The sequence below is a fragment of the Engystomops pustulosus genome, chromosome 8, assembly GCF_040894005.1.
Source record: "Engystomops pustulosus chromosome 8, aEngPut4.maternal, whole genome shotgun sequence".
NCBI lineage: Eukaryota > Metazoa > Chordata > Amphibia > Anura > Leptodactylidae > Engystomops > Engystomops pustulosus.
The window spans coordinates 71,895,398-71,915,882 of NC_092418.1; the positions used below are offsets into that span (position 1 = coordinate 71,895,398).

At 40.9% G+C, this 20,485-nt stretch overlaps 1 protein-coding gene across 1 annotated transcript in view; it reads right to left on the reverse strand.

Moving 5' to 3' along the window:
* Positions 1–258: 258 nt before the first annotated feature.
* The window catches only part of LOC140075373 (aldehyde oxidase 2-like), an 86,238-nt gene continuing 66,011 nt past the window's right edge, over positions 259–20,485 (reverse strand). Inside the window, exons 23-27 of the mRNA XM_072121175.1 lie at positions 19,843–19,895; positions 16,331–16,445; positions 13,773–13,838; positions 12,571–12,759; positions 259–1,300 (exon numbers count right to left, since the gene is read on the reverse strand). Of these exons, the coding sequence (XP_071977276.1) occupies positions 1,055–1,300; positions 12,571–12,759; positions 13,773–13,838; positions 16,331–16,445; positions 19,843–19,895 (669 nt within the window). The 3' untranslated portion in view covers positions 259–1,054. The remainder of the gene's footprint in view (positions 1,301–12,570; positions 12,760–13,772; positions 13,839–16,330; positions 16,446–19,842; positions 19,896–20,485) is intronic.

Genomic DNA, 20,485 nt, shown 5'->3' on the forward strand with positions numbered 1-20,485 from the left:
GGCGTGAAAAACGCGCGTGACACGCAAAAGTAGAGCATGCTGCGATTTTGACGCGTGTGAAAATGAACGCAAGCACGCGCGTGAAAACCAACGCTAATGAAGAAAGACCCATTGAATACAATGGGACAGAGTGCAATGCAAGTTCTGCGCGTCAAATGCACGCGCAGAACTCGCGCGTGAAAAACGCCAGTGTGGAAGGGGCTTTACACTGCATTAAAAAAACCTGATGCTTTAACTGAAATCTACAGATGGGAGGAGTTAATCATAATATCATTCACTTTATTACCTATAGAACATATACAACCTGTGTGGTCTATATTGGTAAAATAATCCACCTGAGGTTCCAGAGGAAACAAAGGGTTGCCTAAAACATGTTAACACAATAGTTAATAGTGAAGTAGTTAGTTTTGCAGGCAGAGGTGCTTGGCTGATTTTGCAATACATGCATAAACAACAGAACTAGCCTTTACATCAGCCTTTCTTCTTAATGTGGTTTTTGTGAATGTAGTCTGCTTTTCATCCCCTCTACTTTCTGGCACTTTTATGCTATCTCCAGGTCCTTGTCCTCGTTTTAGTTCATAGTATCTCCTTATGTTCTATTCTTTGGTTACAGCTACATTGGTTCCACACACAAGACAAACAGATGAGCGGAGCTTGTGGTTCCTGATTGATGCAGAGAATTGCAGGATTTCTAGTAGTAACTGTGCATGTGTGAAAAGTGGGCCAGTGTTGGAGACAATAAATATTTTCTTATGTGCCAAATATAATTAGACCGCGAGCCAGATTTGACACCCCTGTTCTTGTTGTTCACAATACAATTTATCAAACACTTTTAAAAGAACTGTTAGGCTAGACAGAATCAGATTAGTCACATATAATATGGAGGTGGTATATAAAGCCTCTATTCTTGCTTCACTCTGTTATATTTACATCCCTTTAGCATATTATTCTTCTAAAGTAGGTTAGTCCATGAATCCACCACCCACTGAAGTGTTTACATAGTGCTTAGTTCTCATGAGTCCAGTTTCATAACTGGGCTTTATTGTGGGTTCTTTCAAACAGTCCCATTGCTGTTGGTCTTTTTAGATACATTATCATCCAAGGTCAATTCTTGGTTTTCTGAATTCTGTTTTGCGTCTATCAGGTGGTTGCCACAAGCTATTTGGATATGTTGAGGTTGGGCTGGGACAGGAAGTAGGATTGTTCCTGGTAAACCTATGTGATGACGACCCGCCAAAACGGCATCCTTTATGGCAAAGAACACAGAGGAGCCCAGAAAAGCCGATACCTCTTCTATGGCCTAAAAATATATGAAAAATGTATACAAAATTAACATTCAGATTTATAACACAACTTATTGTTTTCTTTCAAGCTGCAACTGTTTTCCTACAGTTATCCTTTCTTGGATTAAGGTTGGTGTATACTACCTGCTACACACCAAGCCACAGTCCAAGACCTGCCATTATGACCCAGTAATCCAACCCCCAATAGGACCCTGTAAAAGTTTTTAGAACCTTCTAGCTGCATATTTTTCTGCTTCTAACACAACAACTTGCACATGTGTTTGGACCAGCCGATCATATGATTTTTGGATTAGTGACGTCACTCTCTTCGGATTTCCATATTGTATATGCGTGTGGGTTTCTTCTGTTTCGAGTTAGATATTGCGGCTGTATTGGTATCAGTTTTTGTAGTTTGTGTCCTCTGGATATATATCACATATAAACTTTGTAATTTCGCTAGATGCGTTTTGAAGTCCTTCACTTCTTTTTTAATAAAAATTTAAATACTAATGGTTTTATGCTATTTATTATACTTATAGTGTAATAGAATGTAACCCATGTTGAATTATGCAACATATTAGACACGGTTGACACTATAACAGACTAATCTTAAATCAGACCAGTGTACGGAGGACATCAGCTACAAGAATTGATATCAATACAGCCAAGATATTTAGCTCAAAACAGCAGAAACCTACATGCATATATGGTATCATTGAAATCTGAAGGCAGTGACATCACTAATCCAAAATCACATGATCGGCCGGATTACACATGTGCAGTGTAATCTCAGAGACGTCACGGCTCCATGAGCTCGAAACGCCGAGCAGGTTCCAACATAATCTGACCCTGAGTAAAAACTAACTATATGATCAAGTCATTTTCAACGGCCATAGACAGGATATATAAACAAGCTTGGTATCAAATGAAAACTAATGGTACCATTAGGAACAATATCACCACAATCCATCAGAGGTGAAATTTATGCCTGTGGACGCTGCATTTAGAAAAACTGTCTTTGCTTGATATACTTATACAGTATTAGCAAGAGTGACATTTATGCATCCAGGTTGATGTCTTCCTGGTACTAGGATCAGAGAACAAATTATTTAAGTTAAAGTCTCTCAACAAGGCGACCCCGCAGCAAGGTGCTATTAACAAAGTGCTGATATAACGTGCAGTTTTGACTTCAGTGCAGGCAGAAGCAGAGTACTAGTAACAAAGTGCTAATATGACATGCAGTTTCAGCTTAGATCCAAAAAGCAAAGTAAAAAAGGAGCTAATATAACATGCAGTTTCAGCTTAAATCCAAGCTGAGGCAAAGTGCTATTAGCAAAGTGCTAGTAAAAGTGTGCAGTTTTGGCTTAGGTCCAAGCAGAGGCAGTGGCATTAATAGCATAACTTTGGAAACAGAATGTTAGTAAACTGTTAGTTTGGCAGCCTGGGTGGATTAGAGAAGTTGGAGCGGTGGTTAGTGAATAAGCGTCTTTCAAAGCTCCAACGCAATATACATTTATTTACTAACTGATGGTAGGGAGCCGAGGTATTACCGTTTCAGGTGGATGTTGCTCACTTAGAAGCTCAGCAGTTCGTTGGAGAAGCGATCCAGAATCATAGAAGACTTGAGTTGGTGCGTACTCCACAATGGTCCACTCTGGTAGCCGGTGCCCGGCCGCAGCAAGGCAACAGCTTGCAGGAAGTCCCCCCGAGAGATCAGCACACAGCTTAGTAAGCAACCCAGGACGCTCCTTCCTTTCCTCCTTCACCTGCTTGAGAGACTTTATGTCCCCCTCGCAATCGTTCCACCGCTCAGCTCCCAAAGCTCCCCCGGATCAACAGCCCACCACGCGGTCCGGTCAGGGCCCTCCACCATCGTATCCAGCATACAAACTCCGGCACAGCAGGGGCGGCAGGTCAGGCAACAAACGCTACAGCGCCGAGGCGCTCACATGTAGTCGGCGTCTCAGTGTCACGGACGTCGGGAGGCGGAGCGGCGTGCTCTCACGTCATCCCGTCACGCGATCCCCCTCCAAAGTGTCCCCTTCTCCCTAATTGGTGTCTGAAATTGTCATGCTCGGCGCCCTGGATGCATTTGGACTATATGGTAAAGTCTGATAAATTGAGGTGGTTTTTACATTTGGGCAACCCCGCTAGTACCTCTAATGTTGTCTTTAATGCTTTTGTCTTTCTAACTAACTTTGCTTCCCCGCGGATTTAAGCTGAAATTGCATGTTATATCAGCACTTCTTCACTTCTTGGATCTAAGCTGAAACTGCATGATATATCAGCTCTTTTCAGCTCTTTGTAACTAGTACTTGGCTTCTGTTTGTACTGAAGTTAAAACTGCACGTTATATCAGCACTTTGTTACTAGCACCTTGCTGTGGGGCAGCCCTGCTGAGAGACATTAACTTAAGTAATTTGTCCTCTGGCCGTAGCACCAGGAAAACATTAACCTGGATGCATTCGGACTATAGGGCAGAGTCTGATATGCCGATGTGGTTTCTGTAGTTGGGCAACCTCGCCAGTGCCTTTAATGATGCCTTTATTGCTTCCGTTTCTCTAACCAACTCCTAACACAAGTCTGGTCTGGATTTTCGGGTTTGCTCCAGTAACATTCTTTTTCTAAGTCATACTATTGAGCAACCCTAGTTAAATCTGCGTTGAAGTAATTATAAGCCTGTGGCGATTTTGGCAGTTTTTTTTTTTTTTTCTTTTCTCTTTCTTTCTTTTCTCTTTCTTCTCCCTATTTGAATGGAGAAGGCAATAAGACTTCTGTGATGGAACATTAGGGGCCTGAGTGATAGGAAAAGACGATGTGCAATATTCGATGTAATAAATAAACATTTGCCAGCTGTGGTAGTATTGCTAGAAACCCACTTAACCCCAGAATTAGGATGTAGAATAAAAAAAAGATGGGCTTTATGGGAATTCCACTCATACGGAGGTAATTACTCAAAAGGTGTCTCGGTTCTGATCCACTTCAGTATAGATTTCAAATTAATTGATAAAAAATCTGATAGTGAGGGCAGGTTTATATTTTTACACTGTCTTTTGAACGGAATTGAGTATGTTCTTGCATTTATGTATATCCCCCCCCCCCCCTCCCTCATCGTTAAGGGTTCTGTCAGAATTTGCCTGCTTTATTGAGGATAAAAGTTGCACCAGAATCCTGATCATGGGAGATCTGAACAGGGTCTTTGTTCCTCATCTTGATCGCCTTAACCTATTGGGGGTAACAAAAACAAACCCTAATGAGGGGATAAAATTGAGGAACTTCTGTCAGGACATGGGTTTACAGGATATATGGAGAGCAAAATATGGAGAAAAGAGGGCTTTCTCTTGTCACAATAAATCCTGTAATACCCTGTCCAGAATAGATCATGGATTGGCTAATTCGCAGGTATTGAGGAACATTTCCAGAATGACCTATGAACCCATTGTGATCTCTGACCATGCTCCAGTCCTAGTCACATTAGGGGAACCATCATTCAGTAGGCGGAAGTTTAAACTAAACCCCCACTGGTTAACTGTTCTCGAACCCAGCCTGGATTTAAAAACAGCTATTGTAAAGTTTTGGGACAGGAACATTAATACCGCAAGCACTCTTGCAGTTTGAGATATGTTAAAACTATCCATTAAGTCTACGCTTTCACATGCGATTAATGTCAAAAAGAAAGATTTCAGTAGGAAGGAGGCAGATTTAAAAAAGCAGGTAGAGGACACATCTAAGAATTTGGGACACTCCGGAGATACCATTCTTATCCAGGCCTATAAGGATGCCAGGGAAAAATATGAAGATTTCTTAATAGAAAAAGCCCAACACAAACTGTTTTTTGAAGGACAGCAATACTTCACGGAAAAGGGGAAATCAGGTAAACTTTTAGCTAATATGATCAAGAACAATAATCAAGGAAACAAGAACATTTCAGTTATCCGAGGGCATAGAGGACAAATATGCAGAGAGCAACATGAGATACAGCAGGAATTTAAACAGCACCTTTATGAGTCTGTTGGGGATAAAAATCAAACGGGAGATATTAAAAGATACCTGCAGGATATTAACTTTCCGCGCTTGTCTGGAAATCAGGTAGAAGCGCTGAACTCCCCGATTACGTTGAAGGAGCTGGAGGAGACAATTGACTCCTGTAGCGGCGACTCTGCCCCAGGCCCGGATGGCCTTCCCTTCGGTTTATACAGGAGATATAAAGAAGTACTGTCCCCAATGTTGTTAATTACAATGCAAGTAATTTATAGAAGAGGGAAAGTGACGGACTCAATGTCCAAAGCTACCATTATTCTCATTCCAAAAAAAGACAAGGACCTACTGGACCCAGGATCATTCAGACCCATTTCACTGATTAATACCGACGCTAAAATCATAGCAAAGACTTGGCTAGACGACTTAAGAATGTAATTGCCAGTATTATTCATGAGGACCAGAAGGGGTTTATCCCGGGCAAGAAAGTGAGCGACTGTCTGAACAGATTGTTTGTCTCCATAGAGAAGGGTGAGGGAGGCCTCCACTCGATCCTGTCACTGGATGCCGTTAAAGCCTTTGACAGGGTCGAGTGGGGGTTCCTATGGGAGGTGATGGACAAATTTGGGGTTGGGGTGGAGTTTGTGAACTGGGTAAAGTGTTTATAGAATTCCCCAAAAGCCAGGATCGGTATTGATGGTAGCGAGTCGGAGAGTTTCCCCCTTAGTAGGGGTATGAGACAGGGTTGTCCCCTCTCCCCCCTCCTCTTTGCCATTTTTATTGAACTCCTCGCCATTAAAATTAGGGCCCATGGAGGCAAAGGAGGAGGGGGAAGCGGTGGACCAGAGGACAAGTTGTGCCTCTATGCAGATGACATCCTGCTATGTCTGCCAGATTCCCCTTTATCGATACCCAATGCAGTAAGCACAGTGACAGAATTTGGTCAGTTTTCAGGTTTAGAGATTTACTGGAGTAAGTCAGGTCTGATGCCAATGGATGGGAATAAGATAGTAGAGCTAGAATCTGGAATTAAAATGAACAGCCAGGAATCGCTGAAATATCTCGGGACCGTAATCTCAGCAAAAGTGCAAGAATATGAACTATTAAATCTGAAACCTCTAGTCAATTCCGTTAGAAGTAGGGTTCATACCTGGGATAAATTACCTCTCCCCTTTGCGGACAGAATTGCTCTTATAAAAATGGTCCTGCTACCACAAATTTTTTTTTTTTTTACATCGTGCCAAATCTGGATTGATAATTCTTTCTTTAAAGCAATGGAAGCTCTCCTTAATGAATTAATTTGGGGGAGGAAGAGAGCTAGAATCAAAATTAGTCACTTATACAGACCCTCAGGAGAAGGGGGACTGGGTATACCCTTTCTGCAGGGCTATTTCCTTGCGGCCCAGATGTCCCGTATAGTAGGATGGAAGGATAGGGACGATCCATTGAAAACTTGGATAATGGAAGATGGGAAAGCTCCTACTGTGTATGAAGCACTGGAGAGGGGGGTAGTGGAGAAAAAGAAGAATTTAAATACAAGTATGGAGGCCATTCATAAAGGATGGAGTCAGGTGAAGAAAATAATTCATATGGATTTTATTATAGAAGACACTCCTTTGTGGCATAATCCCCTCTTTCCGGAGCTTGGGAACCTCCCAGATCCCATTTTCTGGGAAAATAGAGGGGTGCGCCTTTTTTCTCAGATACTGGATAAAGGGGTAGTGGTATGTTTTTCTTCACTTAAAACAAAAGTGGGTTTGAATAATGGAGATTTTTTGAGATACTCACAGTTAGCACATGCAATCAAAGCAATAAAGATGCGTAGAAGTATAAAATTAGAGGCACATCCATGTATAGACTTTATTAAAAACACTAAAAAGGAAAAGGGTTTGGTTGCTGGGGTATATAGATTATTGATTAAAGGTATGTTCTTAGGGGTTAAACATAAGTCACAAGAACACTGGGAAAAGGAGATAGGACAGATAACACGGCACGAGTGGGAGGGGGTTTATAGGAATGTGAAGGTAGGATCTATTAGCGAAAATCACAGAGTTATCCAGACAAAGGTATTGTATAGATTATACTACTCTCCAGATGTGCTGTACAAGATGAAAGTGAAGAGTTCATCTAAATGTTTCAAATGTGGAATAGAGGAGGCTGACTTTCTTCATACAATCTGGGGGAGCCCCAGAATTAAAGGTTTCTGGGATGGTTTATATCGGCAGATAAATAAAATTCTAGAGCGGCCACTGACCCCTTCGATTAGTGTGGCAGTTATGGGACTGTTTGGGATTAGCGATAAAGTGAAGCAAAAAGAGAGGCTATTGGTATTAAAGCTCATGACAATAGCGAAGGTTCTTATAGTTCGAGAATGGGGAAGTAGTAGGATTCCTAACGTGGACCAATGGTTCGCTCTTACACAAAAGATTAAAAGATATGAACAAATCCATGCTGATAAATGTGGAACTGGAGGGAAATGGGCTGAGATCTGGAGTAATTGGAAATAGGTTTTTCCCCTATTGTTGAGGATGTGTTTCTGTTTTTTTTTTTTTTCCCTCTTGCCAGTGGGTTGGATGGGAAAGGGTGGGGGGAGGGGGTGTCTTAAGTGTACAGGACCATCAATGTATAAAAGAAGAAAATGGTCTCCTTTTTAATCATCCGTCGGGATGATATATGTTTGTATGGTATACATTGTCTAGGGCAGTGATTTTCAACCTGTGTGCCGCGACACATGGTTGAGTGTGCCGCGGGGAGCCCCTGTGTAGCGCTGCCGCCGTGCCCCGTGTTTCTGCCCCCCATACTTACCTCCAAGCCCCGCGTCGGCGATCCGCCCATCTTCTGTAGCTCCTGCACCGCGCGGCCCATGTCACGTGACTTATGCGACCTGACCGCGACCTGACGTCAGGTCGCGTAAGTCACGTGACATGGGCCGCACGGTGCAGGAGCTACGGAAGATGGGCAGATCGCCATTAGGAGAGAAGTTACGCTGAAGAAGACATCAAGGGTAAGTATATAGGGTTATTATTTGTATAAGGAAGGAAGCTAGGGTCTTTTTTTTTTATTAGTAAAGGGAGGCTGGGACTTTTTATTAGTTAAGGGGGGGCCTCTAGGGCCTTTTAATTAGTAAAGGGAGGCCGCTAGGGGCTCTTAATTAGTAAAGGGAGGCCGCTAGGGGCTCTTAATTAGTAAAGGGAGGCTGCTAGGGGCTCTTAATTAGTAAAGGGAGGCCGCTAGGGGCTCTTAATTAGTAAAGGGAGGCCGCTACGGACTCTTAATTAGTAAAGGGAGGCCGCTAGGGGCTCTTAATTAGTAAAGGGAGGCCGCTAGGGGCTCTTAATTAGTAAAGGGAGGCCGCTAGGGGCTCTTAATTAGTAAAGGGAGGCCGCTAGGGGCTCTTAATTAGTAAAGGGAGGCTGCAAGGGGCTCTTTATTAGTAAAGGGAGGCCGCTAGGGGCTCTTAATTAGTAAAGGGAGGCCGCTAGGTGCTCTTGATTAGTAAAGGGAGGCCGCTAGGGGCTCTTGATTAGTAAAGGGAGGCCGCTAGGGGCTCTTGATTAGTAAAGGTAGGCCGCTAAGGGCTCTTGATTAGTAAAGGGAGGCCGCTAGGGGCTCTTAATTAGTAAAGGGAGGCCGCTAGGGGCTTTTATTAGTAAAGGGAGGGCGCTAGGGGGTTTTTATTAGTAAAGGGGGCCTTTTATGACTGTTTTAGTGTCATTTTGTGCTATTTTAGTTGGTGGTGTGCCCCAGGATTTTCTAAGTATAAAAAGTGTGCCGCGGCTCAAAAAAGGTTGAAAATCACTGGTCTAGGGTGTGTAGGGGGAGGGGTGGGGAGTAAGGAGTACACAGAAAGTAAAAACGCAAATAAATTGAAGTACTATAGGGCACCGGTGCAACGTTCATAATTCTGATGGTTAAAGGAGGGGAGGGAAGGTGGGGAGGTTAGGGGGAGGGAGAGGGGGAGGAGGGGAAGGGGGGGAAGAGAAGGAAAAGGGAAAAAAAGGAAAAGAAAAAGGTTTTCATATTGGGGGCGATTTGACGGGGGTCTCTTGGAGTGGGGCGGTTTTGGTCGCCGGCGGCAACCGGTCAGGGCTTAGATTCCATTTCCCCCTCAGCTTTTTATGAAGTTAAAGTTTGGCCCTGATTGGTTTCTGTGGGCGGCTGGGGCTGTTTTGCCTGGAGACCTGATGGCAGATCTCCACCATTGTGTTTCAGGTTAGGTCGGACTATGTCTAGCAGTATGTGGGTTCACACTCTGGTTATATGAATTTTGTTAAACTGTTATATGTGTGAACACTGCAATTAAATTGCAATGTCTGACTACTATTTTTGTAATTTACATTCTTTGTTAAAAAAGCAATAAAACTATTTTTTATAATGGAAAAAAAAAAGAAAGAAAAAAAAAGAGTGACATTTATGCGAGATTATAACATCTATAACAGTATACCAGCTATATTTTAGTGTCCTTGAAAAGTTGTATATACCGAATATAATCCCAACAATAATTTATGTGGATAGATTTTTATGTGCTGGCCATACTGGGGGCTAGCTGGCTATATACTACAGGGGGCTGGCTATATAATACAGGGAGCTAAATGGCTATATACCACTGGGGGCTGGCTGTATACTACAGGGGGCTAGCTTTATACTATAGAGGGCAGGCTATATACTACAGGGGGCTGACTATATACTACTGGGGACTGGCTGGCCATATACTACTGAGGGCTGGCTATATACTACTAAGAGCTGGCTGGTTATATGCTGGGGAGGCTGTGTCCAATGCATTTCCTACTGTAAAGTATTGTTATATGATTAATGAAAATGTTTTTATTTTTCATATGCTTGCTGAATGCTGATCAAAGTCCACTCCTCTCCACCAAAGGAATGCAAGACCCCCTTAGCCAATATTTACATCTATCAAGAGGGATTTGTGATACTATATCCACTTCAGAGAAAACAGAGCCTTTGTGTTTCCGATGCCCATGTAATAATTTACCAACCAAGGGACTATGGACATTAATTCTTTATCCCTAAGTAGCCAAGGCCTGGTCCTGCCCCACTGAAGGTTTCTGTATAATACTTTGTGACACAAATAAAGAATCTCACATCTGCCTAACCCTCATGGCATCGGGTTTCTACAAAGATTGAGATATTATACCATACTTTGTTTGGTGTGATTTCTTTGAGCTCACTTTGTGGATTTTATTAGTAATTAGAGAACCTGGGGTTGTGTGAACAGGGGCAGAACTTGACACCACCCTAGGCTTATGCTATGGATAGGATCCCCCGTGCCGCTTACCGGGGGATCCGATCCTATTCTGGGAAGCCCCGAAGTCTGCCTAATGTCCCTGCCAGTCAGATCCCTTCCGGGTCTGACTGTAAACTGTCTGCATTGTCTGCTCTACAATGAAGAAGTATTGTAGAGCAGTGTATTGAACTTGAACCAGCGATCAGAGAATCAGAGTACATATTTGGTATTGCCGCGTCCGTAACAATCTATATAATAAAACAGAATCATTACTGGACTTGCACGGTAAACGCCAGGGGAAAAAACACAAAAAAACTTCCAAAAAAAGACAATTTTTAATTAATACCTTTTAAAAATGCTCTAAAAAGTGATTTAAAAAAGTTACACACTCTAAAATGAGACCACTAAAAAGAACAACCCTTCTCGCAAAAAATAGGCCCCTAACCAGATTTGTCAGACGAAAAATAAAAAAGTTCTGCATATGAAAAGATGGTGATGCTATAATGAACAAGATTTTCTCCAAATTTGTTTTTATTCAGTAAAATTGAATAAAATACACAAAACCCCCACATATTTGGTATCGCTACGTCCATGACAATCTGCATAATAAAACAGAATCATTATTGGACCCGCAAAGTGAACCTCGTAAAAAACAACCTCAAAAAACTCTCCGAAAATTTTTTTAATTAATACCCTTTAAAAAATGCTCTAAAAAGTGATTTTAAAAAGTTACGCACGCTAAAATAAGACCACTAAAAAGAACAATCCTTCTCGCAAAAAATAAGCCCTTACCAGATTTGAAAGCCGAAAAATAAAAAAGTTATGCATATGAAAGTCAGTGATGCTAAAATTAACATTTTTGCCAAATTACTTTCTATTCAGTAAAAATGGGAATTTTTTAAAAAAAACTACATAAATGAGGTCTTTTCGTAATCGTGGTGACCTATAGAATAAAAATAATATACTATTTTTACGGTATGGTAAACGGCCAAAGAAAACCTACAAAAAATGTTCCTAAAAATTGATGAATTTCATTTCCCACGCCAACAAAGAGTTAATAAAATCTCACCAATTAGCTATAGATGCCCCAAAATTATGTACCAGAAAAGTGCATCTCACGTGGCAAAAAAATAAGCCCATATAGCTCCACAATAAAAAAACTAAAAAAATTGTAGCCTTTACAATGTGACATAGCAAATCTTATCTGCATGGCACCTCCTTCCCTTCTATGCCCAGCCGTGCGCCCATACAGCAGGTAACCACCACATATGGGGTATCAGTGTACTCGAAAGAAATTGGGTATCAAACTTTGGGGAGCCCTTTTTCATTTAATCCATTACAAATGTTTATTTTTCCACCCACACCTTTTTTTTTACCACACCTCCATTTTGTTTTAACCCCTATAAAACACCTAAAGGCTTAACAAACTTCTTAAAAGTGGTTTTTCGTACATTGAGGGGTGTAGTTTCCATAATGGGTCATTAACAATTCTAGCTATTATTTAGGCCTCTCACAGTCAATTAAAAAAATTAAAAATGGCACCCAAATTCTGAGCCTCATAACATTCTAGTAAAATATGTGGAATCTTAAAAAAACATGGAAACATAAAGCAGACATTTAGGAAATGCAAGCTATGAATTTATTTGGGTGCTATTTAGTTTTTTCTTCATAACTAAACACAAAAGATTTCATCCAAATTTTTAAACTAATTTGAATTACAATGTGTCACAAGAAAACAATCTCAAAATCCCCTGGATATCTTATATCGTTCCAAAGCTATAACCACTTATAGTGACACAGGGCAGATTTGAAAAATGGGACCGCATCCTATAGGCCAAAAGAGGCAGAGTCCTGTAGGGGTTAATAAACTAGTTGTCAGTGCCTGTTTATCTATATTTAGGCTTTAAACGTCTGTTAAAATAGCTGGCAGAAAACATTGGCAGCTGCAGTCATTTTTATCCATTATTTCATAATGGAAGGGGACAGAACCTGCCGAAGGCAAGTGTGAACTGAGCCTTAGCTGTGGGAGCAAGGATTTGTGTATAAAACATTATTTTAACCTACCTCTGGAGGACATCCTACATATGGATTTGGTGATGATGGGAGCAAAGTTACATTGAAGTGTTCAGGCTCCTTTTTGTTGGTTACAGAGACAGCATGGTTGGGGCGAATGCCATTCATTGTTGATGGAAGATTAAATTTATAATCCTCATTTGTGTACAGTTTAAGCCCTTGAATAAAATAATTTTTAATCTGCAAATTTTAAGATAAAAATATTTAGTATCTTTTAGTGTCATTTCTGAAGAGCATCAGATATCTATGCCAGCATGCAGATGTATACTCTCTAGAGCGCTGATTTTCAACCAGTGTGCCACAACACATGGTCGGGTGTGCCGCAGGGAAAGTTCCCCAAACTATGGTGCCCCCTGTGTTTTGTTTTCCGGCAATGCGCAGCGATGCGCAGTCACGGCTTCTTACAATGTAGGAGTACTACAAGTACCAGCTCATATGCTGAATATATGAGTTGGCACTCGTACTCTGGCCTCATGGCCATAGTACTTCTCATTGTACCCCTTTATTTTGCAGTATATGAGCCACATAGAAATCAGCACCATATACTAAAAACAGGGAGAAACTGAGAACTGTTGAGGAAGAGCTTTGTGTGTGTCTTTCCACCATTCCTGCCAGGATATCCCTTTTGTGTTTATCGAAACAGGCCAAGGTTTCACACTGAGTGAGTAAAATAAATTTAGAATCTATATTATTAACTATATGTATAATATGACTGTTTTAGTGCCATTTTGTGCTATTTTGGTTGGTGGTGTGCCCCAGGATTTTCTAAGTATAAAAAGTGTGCCGCGGCTCAAAAAAGGTTGAAAATCACTGCTCTAGAGAAGTACCCATTATTCACATATTTACAGATAGTAGTGATCCCACACTAATCAAAATGGTTTAGTACCAAACAGGATGGTTATTTAAATTTTCCCATGGAACATTGCCTGAATGTAGATCCGGTAAATCCTACCTGGAGCAAGTCTGTTCTGTCTACCAGTGGCCTTAGAGACAAGTACTTTTCTGTTGAACAGTTATAGTATTTTAGTATAAAAAGTAGGCATATCATAATAAATGCCAAATGTCTCTCGGCCTCTTTTCAGTAAATTTCTCTGTAGATTTCATATTTTAAGCTTTTCCAATGTCACATGAGCGTTCCGCTCCATACTTATCTTTTGTATCACCAATTCTGAAATGGTTGCCACTTTACCTACCTGCTCAACATTCACAGCTTCAGTGATACTCGAGCCAACATCAAGAACAATATCTGTTCTAATTGTCTATGGAAAAAATGGACATAAAAAGAAACAACTGTATTATAATTGTGGTGTGCTTTCATTTGCGGATTGTAGAGATGGAACGTTATATTTGGTCTAAAATGACACAAAAGTAAAGATTCTTGTGAAGTTTAGAGATAGGGTTACATTAAAATATTGCAAAAGGTCTCTGTACATGACTGCACTCTCCTCCAGAAAAAATAAAAAACAAACAAAAATCCATCGATAAAATGTGGAAAGAGTCGGAACACTGCACAAGAGGAGGGATTCGTGATGAAGTTTTACATTTTGAAATGAAAGAACAGAATAAAAATGCTGCACCCAAACCCAAAGCACATTGTGACACATTTACTAAGAACAGTACAAAATGCACCATATGCAGTTTGCCTGTGTACTGTACAGAGGGGGCCAAATTCATTACACTTTTTTGTGCACCTTTAACATAGGGTGTACAACAAATTTCTGTCCGACTGGCACGTGGTCTGACTGAACACCGGAACACCCCTTAACCCCTTAGGGACGTGGCCCTTTTTCGTTTTTGCATTTTCATTTTTCACTCCCCACCTTCAAAAATCTGTAACTTTTTTATTTTTCCATGTAAAGAGCTCTGTTCAGGCTTGTGTAACAAATTGAACTTCATGGTGAGGGTATTTATTATTCCATGCCGTGTACTGGGAAGTGTGAAAAAAAATCAGAATGCAGTGAAAATGATGAAAAAACGCATTTGCGCCATTTTCTTGTTGGCTTGGATTTTACAGCTTTCACTGAGCGCCCCAAATGACATGTCTATTTTATTCTTTGGTTCAGTACGATCACGAGGATACCAAATTTGTACAGGTTTTATAATGTTTTCATACATTTAAAAAAATTAAAACCTTGTGTACTAAAAAAAAAATTCTTCATTTTGCCATGTTCTGGTGTGGTGTTATTTTTTGCGACTTTTGATGACGTTTTTAATTCTTTAATTTTGAGGACTGTATGGGCTTTTGATCACTTTTTATAGAATTTTTTATATTCTTCAAAATGGCAAAAAAGTGGCATTTTCGACTTTGGGCGCCAATTTCTGATTTATATTTATATCAGTTCTAGGGAAAGGGGGGTGATTTAAACTTTTACTTTTTTTACTATTTTTTCAAAATAGTTTTTTACCATTATTTTAGATCCTCCAGGGTAATTTAACCCTGCAGGGTCCGATTGCTAATACTATATACAGCAATACTATTGTATTTTACTATGATTTTTAATAGCTTGCCATCTGCTGGCTATTAGAAATCATTGCACCTGGCAAGCCTACGAGTCTCAATGAGACTCTAGGCTGCCATACAACCGATCGCCGCCCTCCGATAATGTTCCAGGGGGCGGCGATTGGCCATCCAAGATGGCGACAGGCATTTAATGGTAAGTTAGGTGCCACGGTCGGGTTAACTGCCGTGGTCGGTGCCAGCATTACCCGGGTGACATTATCAGGTGTGTATGGAGAGAGCTCAGCTCGTGAGCTCTCTCCATACACCCCTTGCGGCACGAGGACGATATAGTTCGTCCTTGGTCAGCAAGGTTTTTAAATGCAGAAGTTTGTGTCGCTTGAAAAATAGTGAAACTGTGCCACAAATGGTCGCGTGTAACATAAATGTGGAGTGGACACTTCTTAAATACCTGTGCAAGCAGTTTGAACCTAAATGTGCAAATGTGCAAATGACTGTAAACTGGCGCACGACCCTTAGTGAATGTGCCCCATTATTATCTCCCGTTGTGAGATCTTTCTGTAAGCTTCACTTACTGTATATAAACCAGTAACTTGATGTTTAATATTTAATGTTTCCTCATAATGGCTTTGACATGTTTACATGGTCAGTAATTGATCAGTATTTGAATCGGTGTGTATGAGATCTAAGTGGAAACTATTAAGACTCAGAAAATATTGGAAAGGTTTCTACCTTCTTCGGTCGACACACTGTAATATACTAGTGATGTTTACACAGTAAAGATAATCATTAACCCCTTACTCTACAATTTTACTTTTAGCTCATATAACTCAGTGATGGTCAGTGTAATATTCCAGAGTGTGGGCGGAGACTCTTTAAGCAGACACTTCTTCATGATTTCTCAGTGCTATGAGATGCTGTGTGCTGACAGGGTACAGGGTTTATCTACACTTTCATTTAGCTTCTGAACAGTGTGAATCTGAGACATAGGGGCACATTTACTTACCTGGTCCTGTCGCGATCCCCGATCCAGAAGGTCCGCCGGAGTTCACCTTCTTCTTCCCGATGCATGTAAGTGCGCGTCTTGTGACACAATTTGAAATGTGAAATCTCGCACGTTGTCCGAATCCATTGGGTTGTCCGATGGAACGCCCCCCCTCCCAATTTGTGCCGCTTTGTAGTGCATGAATATTTGTTGTTTCTGCTACTACACTGCAGATGATAAACCACCAGCAAGTCTGCAGCTGCAAACCAGCTTAGTTGTAAGTGAAATAAACTGGTCATGTATGGTACCTTGTGGTGTCCTGTCCGACAGTCCAACTCCACTTCTGTACATGCTGCTCCAAATATAAAATCAGGTGTTTCCACGCCCTTTTGTTGCCCCCAATCAGAGACAGGGTCCCGTATCCTATAATAAAAAGATACAGAAATAAAACATAATTGCTTCTTAGACCTGTTAGCTAGTAAGGGGAACCTGTGGCAGAACAGCTCACGTCTCTCTTGGGCTTGCACATATTATCGTGGACTTTTTGGCACAAATAAACAATGAAATTCCTTAGTCACATCCCTTTTGGTATACTAGTCGTAACAGTGCTCGAAAACTGTCTAAAACCTTTGATAAATGTCACGGGGGGGGGGGGGGGGGGGGGCATGTATCTTTATTTTCCAGATGTTCCATGCAACATTTGTTTTGTGTGTAATTTTTTTTTCTCTGTATTTGCAACTTTTTAGAAGGATTGTGTCGACTCTTGAAGTACAGCTACACAGCAAGGGCATTATACTGTGTATAGCATGATTGGCCATGTTTTTTCTTCTTGGACCCCATTTTAACATGTAAATTGTAATCAGTTCACATGCTTTAAATGTTTCAAATTTTGCACATTAACCTGATGGGCATAAAACATTTGGGGTGCTCCTTTTTTATATACTTTAAGCGTAACTTGTTGTTACTGACAAAAAATTGTTTTAGCACTCCTTCTCCAGCCTATGACAACAATTCCAACTATACCAATATCATGCTGCTGACCTCTCCCTAGCCATAGCTACAGCCTGGTATATCTATCAGCCCTTCTTATAAATCAAATTCAGCTATTCCTAAAGTGGGTGGCACTTTCTGTTTGTGACATCAGCTAGGGCATTCACATGAATCTGGACAGCATGTTTGTAATTGGATGACTCACATGCTTCGTCTCACATGCTGTTGTCTTGCACTCCTCTACACACTCTGAAACCCATCTTGAGAGGAAAAAAAGAAATGTTTTTTCTAATTTATTGAACATGACAAACTAAAAAACTCACATGGTCATAAGTATTCAGAGCTTTTGCTGTGACACTCATATTTAACTCTCATTTCATTCTGATCCTCCTTGAGATGGCTCCACTCATTGGAGTCTAGTTCTGTTTAATTAAACTGATTGGACATGATTAGGAAAGGCACCCACCCGACCTCACTGCTCACTGTGCATGTCAGAGCACATGACAATCATGAGGTCTAAGAAACTACCAAAGGAGGACAAAATTGCGGCAAGGCACCGATCTAGCCAAGGTTACAAAAGAATTTCTGAATCAATCAAGGTTCCTAAAAGCACAGTGTCCTCCAAAATCCTTAAATGGAAGCATTTTGGGATGACCATAACTTTTCCTCAACCCGGCCATCCAGCCAAACTAAGCAATGGTGGGAGAAGAGCCTCGGTGAAAGAGGTAAAGAAGAACCCCAAGAACACTGTGGCTGTGCTCCAGAGATGCAGTGGGAAAATGGAAGAAAGTTCCACAAAGTCAACTATCCCTGCAGTCTCCACTTTTTGGCAGAATGTGCCAACAGAAGCCTGTTATGAAATATGAAAGCCGCATACAGTTTGCGAAAAAAAACATATGGAGGAGTTCGAGAGTGAGAAATAAGATTCTCTGGTCTGATAAGATGAAGATTTAACTTTTTGGTGTTAATTCTAAGCACCATGTGTGGCGAAAACCAGGCACTGCTCATCACCTGCCAAATACAAGACCAACAGTGATACATGGTGGTGGCAGCATCCGGCTATGGGGGTGTTTTCCAGCTGCAGGAAACAGAACAACTGTTTGCAATTGAAAGAAAAATGAATGGGGCCAAGTACCTGGATGAAATATCCTGGATGAAAACCTCTTCCAGAGTGCTCTGAACCTCAGACTGGGCCAAAGGTTGTTCTTCCAACAAAAGAATGGCCCACATTTATTAAAGCCCCCTACACATTTTTTTGTCTGACTTTGCACCTTCTTATCAATGCAAACTGCTTGTACATGTATTTATAAAGTGTCCATGACACATTTGTTTCAGAGTTGCACTATACCTGACACATAATTTTGCACTGAATGGGGTGTTCCAGTGCACAATCGGACCGTGTGCCACATTTATCATGCAGTGTCCGAGCAAATTGTGTTGTACGCTCTATGTTAAAGTGTAACAGTCATTTCAAAAAACTTTTGATATATTGTGGGGCAGGTAATTTTAAGCCCTATTGCAACTGGATTAGTTACCCGAATCTTGCTCATTCCTCTTGTACTCTGCAGACTTCCCCTAGATGTCAGTGACTGCTCAGATAGCTGTTGTTAAGCACATCCCGTCTACAGAAAGGAGCAGAGACACCCTCCCATTTCTCTCCCCTGCTCTCGGCTGATCACCTCTGTCTCAGTGTTCCAGCAGTCAGTCATGTGCAGGGAGAAGCCCCAACTAATGTAATAACCACACGACTACACTTATCTCTCCCTCAGCTTTCCCTACACTTGTATAAACAAATAATCCACACAGACAGAAACTGCAGACCCCCATCACCTCACACTCCACAGGAAGTAGCAGGAGAGACTCTCCAAGTCTTCAAGCTGAAGTTTTTCTTAGATAGATAGATAGATAGATAGATAGATAGAAATAGATAGATAGATAATAGATAGATAGATATGAGATAGATAGATATGAGATAGATAGATAGATGTGAGATAGATAGATAGATATGAGATAGATAGATAGATAGATGTGAGATAGATAGATAGATAGATAGATAGATAGATATAATAGATATGATAGATAGATATTTAGATAGATAGATGTGAGATAGGTAGATAAATAGCTCATTGTAGTTTTTTTGAGAGCTGGAAACCCTGGTTGCTATTGGCCAAAAGAGGTACTAAATTTGGACCGAGAGGCAAAATACTTCGAGGAATGATTCCCAGGGACACCTGGAACAGAATTATGTTTTTTAGGTTTTTTTGCTCAGAATGACGGTTACACTTTAAAGGTGCACCAAAATTGGTGCTCTCTGTCAGAGCAGTGCAAGGGGCTCCAGATTCATGAAGAATTCATAAATCTGGCACACCCTGCAAACTGCAACTAGTGAAGTTTGCACTGTTTTTGATAAATGTGGGGCAACGACCCTAAGAACACTGATAAAATAACACAGCAGAGGCTCCAGAACAACTCTGTGACTGGACCAGCCAGGGCCCTGACCTAAACCCAGTTGAGCATCTCTGGAGAGTCTTTGCTTCCACCATTGTTCACCATTGAACCTGAGGGAACTGGAGAGTATCTGCAAGGAAGAATGGCAAAGGATCCTCAAATCCAGGTGTTGTTGTTGCATTATTCCCAAGAAGCGCTGAGCAAAGGGACTAAATACTTATCACCATGTGATATTACTGTTTTTCCTGTTTAATAAATTAACAAAAATATCTACATTTCTGTTTTTTTTCTGTCAAGATGGAGGGCAGAGTGTACATTAATAAGCAAAAACCCATTGCATATATTACCAGCAGTATTATAAGGAATAGAAGTCTAGGTTTACCTGAAATGACCAGCTGCTGAAAGACAGATTCTCAGCCGGAAAGCTTCTTGTATCTATATTATAGAAGAAAGTGGATAGCAACATATTCACATAGTGTAAAACATATAAGTTTATAAGTTATATGATGTAATAATAGACTTGCTGTGGATTTTTTATGCAGCATACTTTTGTGAACACTTGAGAGTTGCTTGAGAAAGGCTTCAATACCTAGGAACTGGAACATTGCTGGACACATGGTTTCTTAAATCGCAAATGATTTTTTATTGGGATATGGACAGCAAAGTGCCCAACCAATACTATATTACAGTGAACCACCTAAGGCCAGTAACACATTTGATGGAATCGCAGCCCAATATCCACAGAAGACACTCCACGGGAATTTAGGGAATAGCAAAAATAACTTAAAATGGATAGATAGCATTGAGGTTTTTCACCACGCTTTATCCCCCATCATGTCATTAGGCTTCCTGAAAGTCATGCTTGATGTTAAGGAGATTGCCTTACAAGGTAGCCAAAAGAGGAAACGTTTTCCTTATTCCGTCCTAGAAAACGTATTTGCATATTTCCCAGAATTCCCCAGTGGAGCATTAATTGCTAGAAGTCCCCACTTCTTACTTCCCGAATAAAGATTGAAGTAGGCATT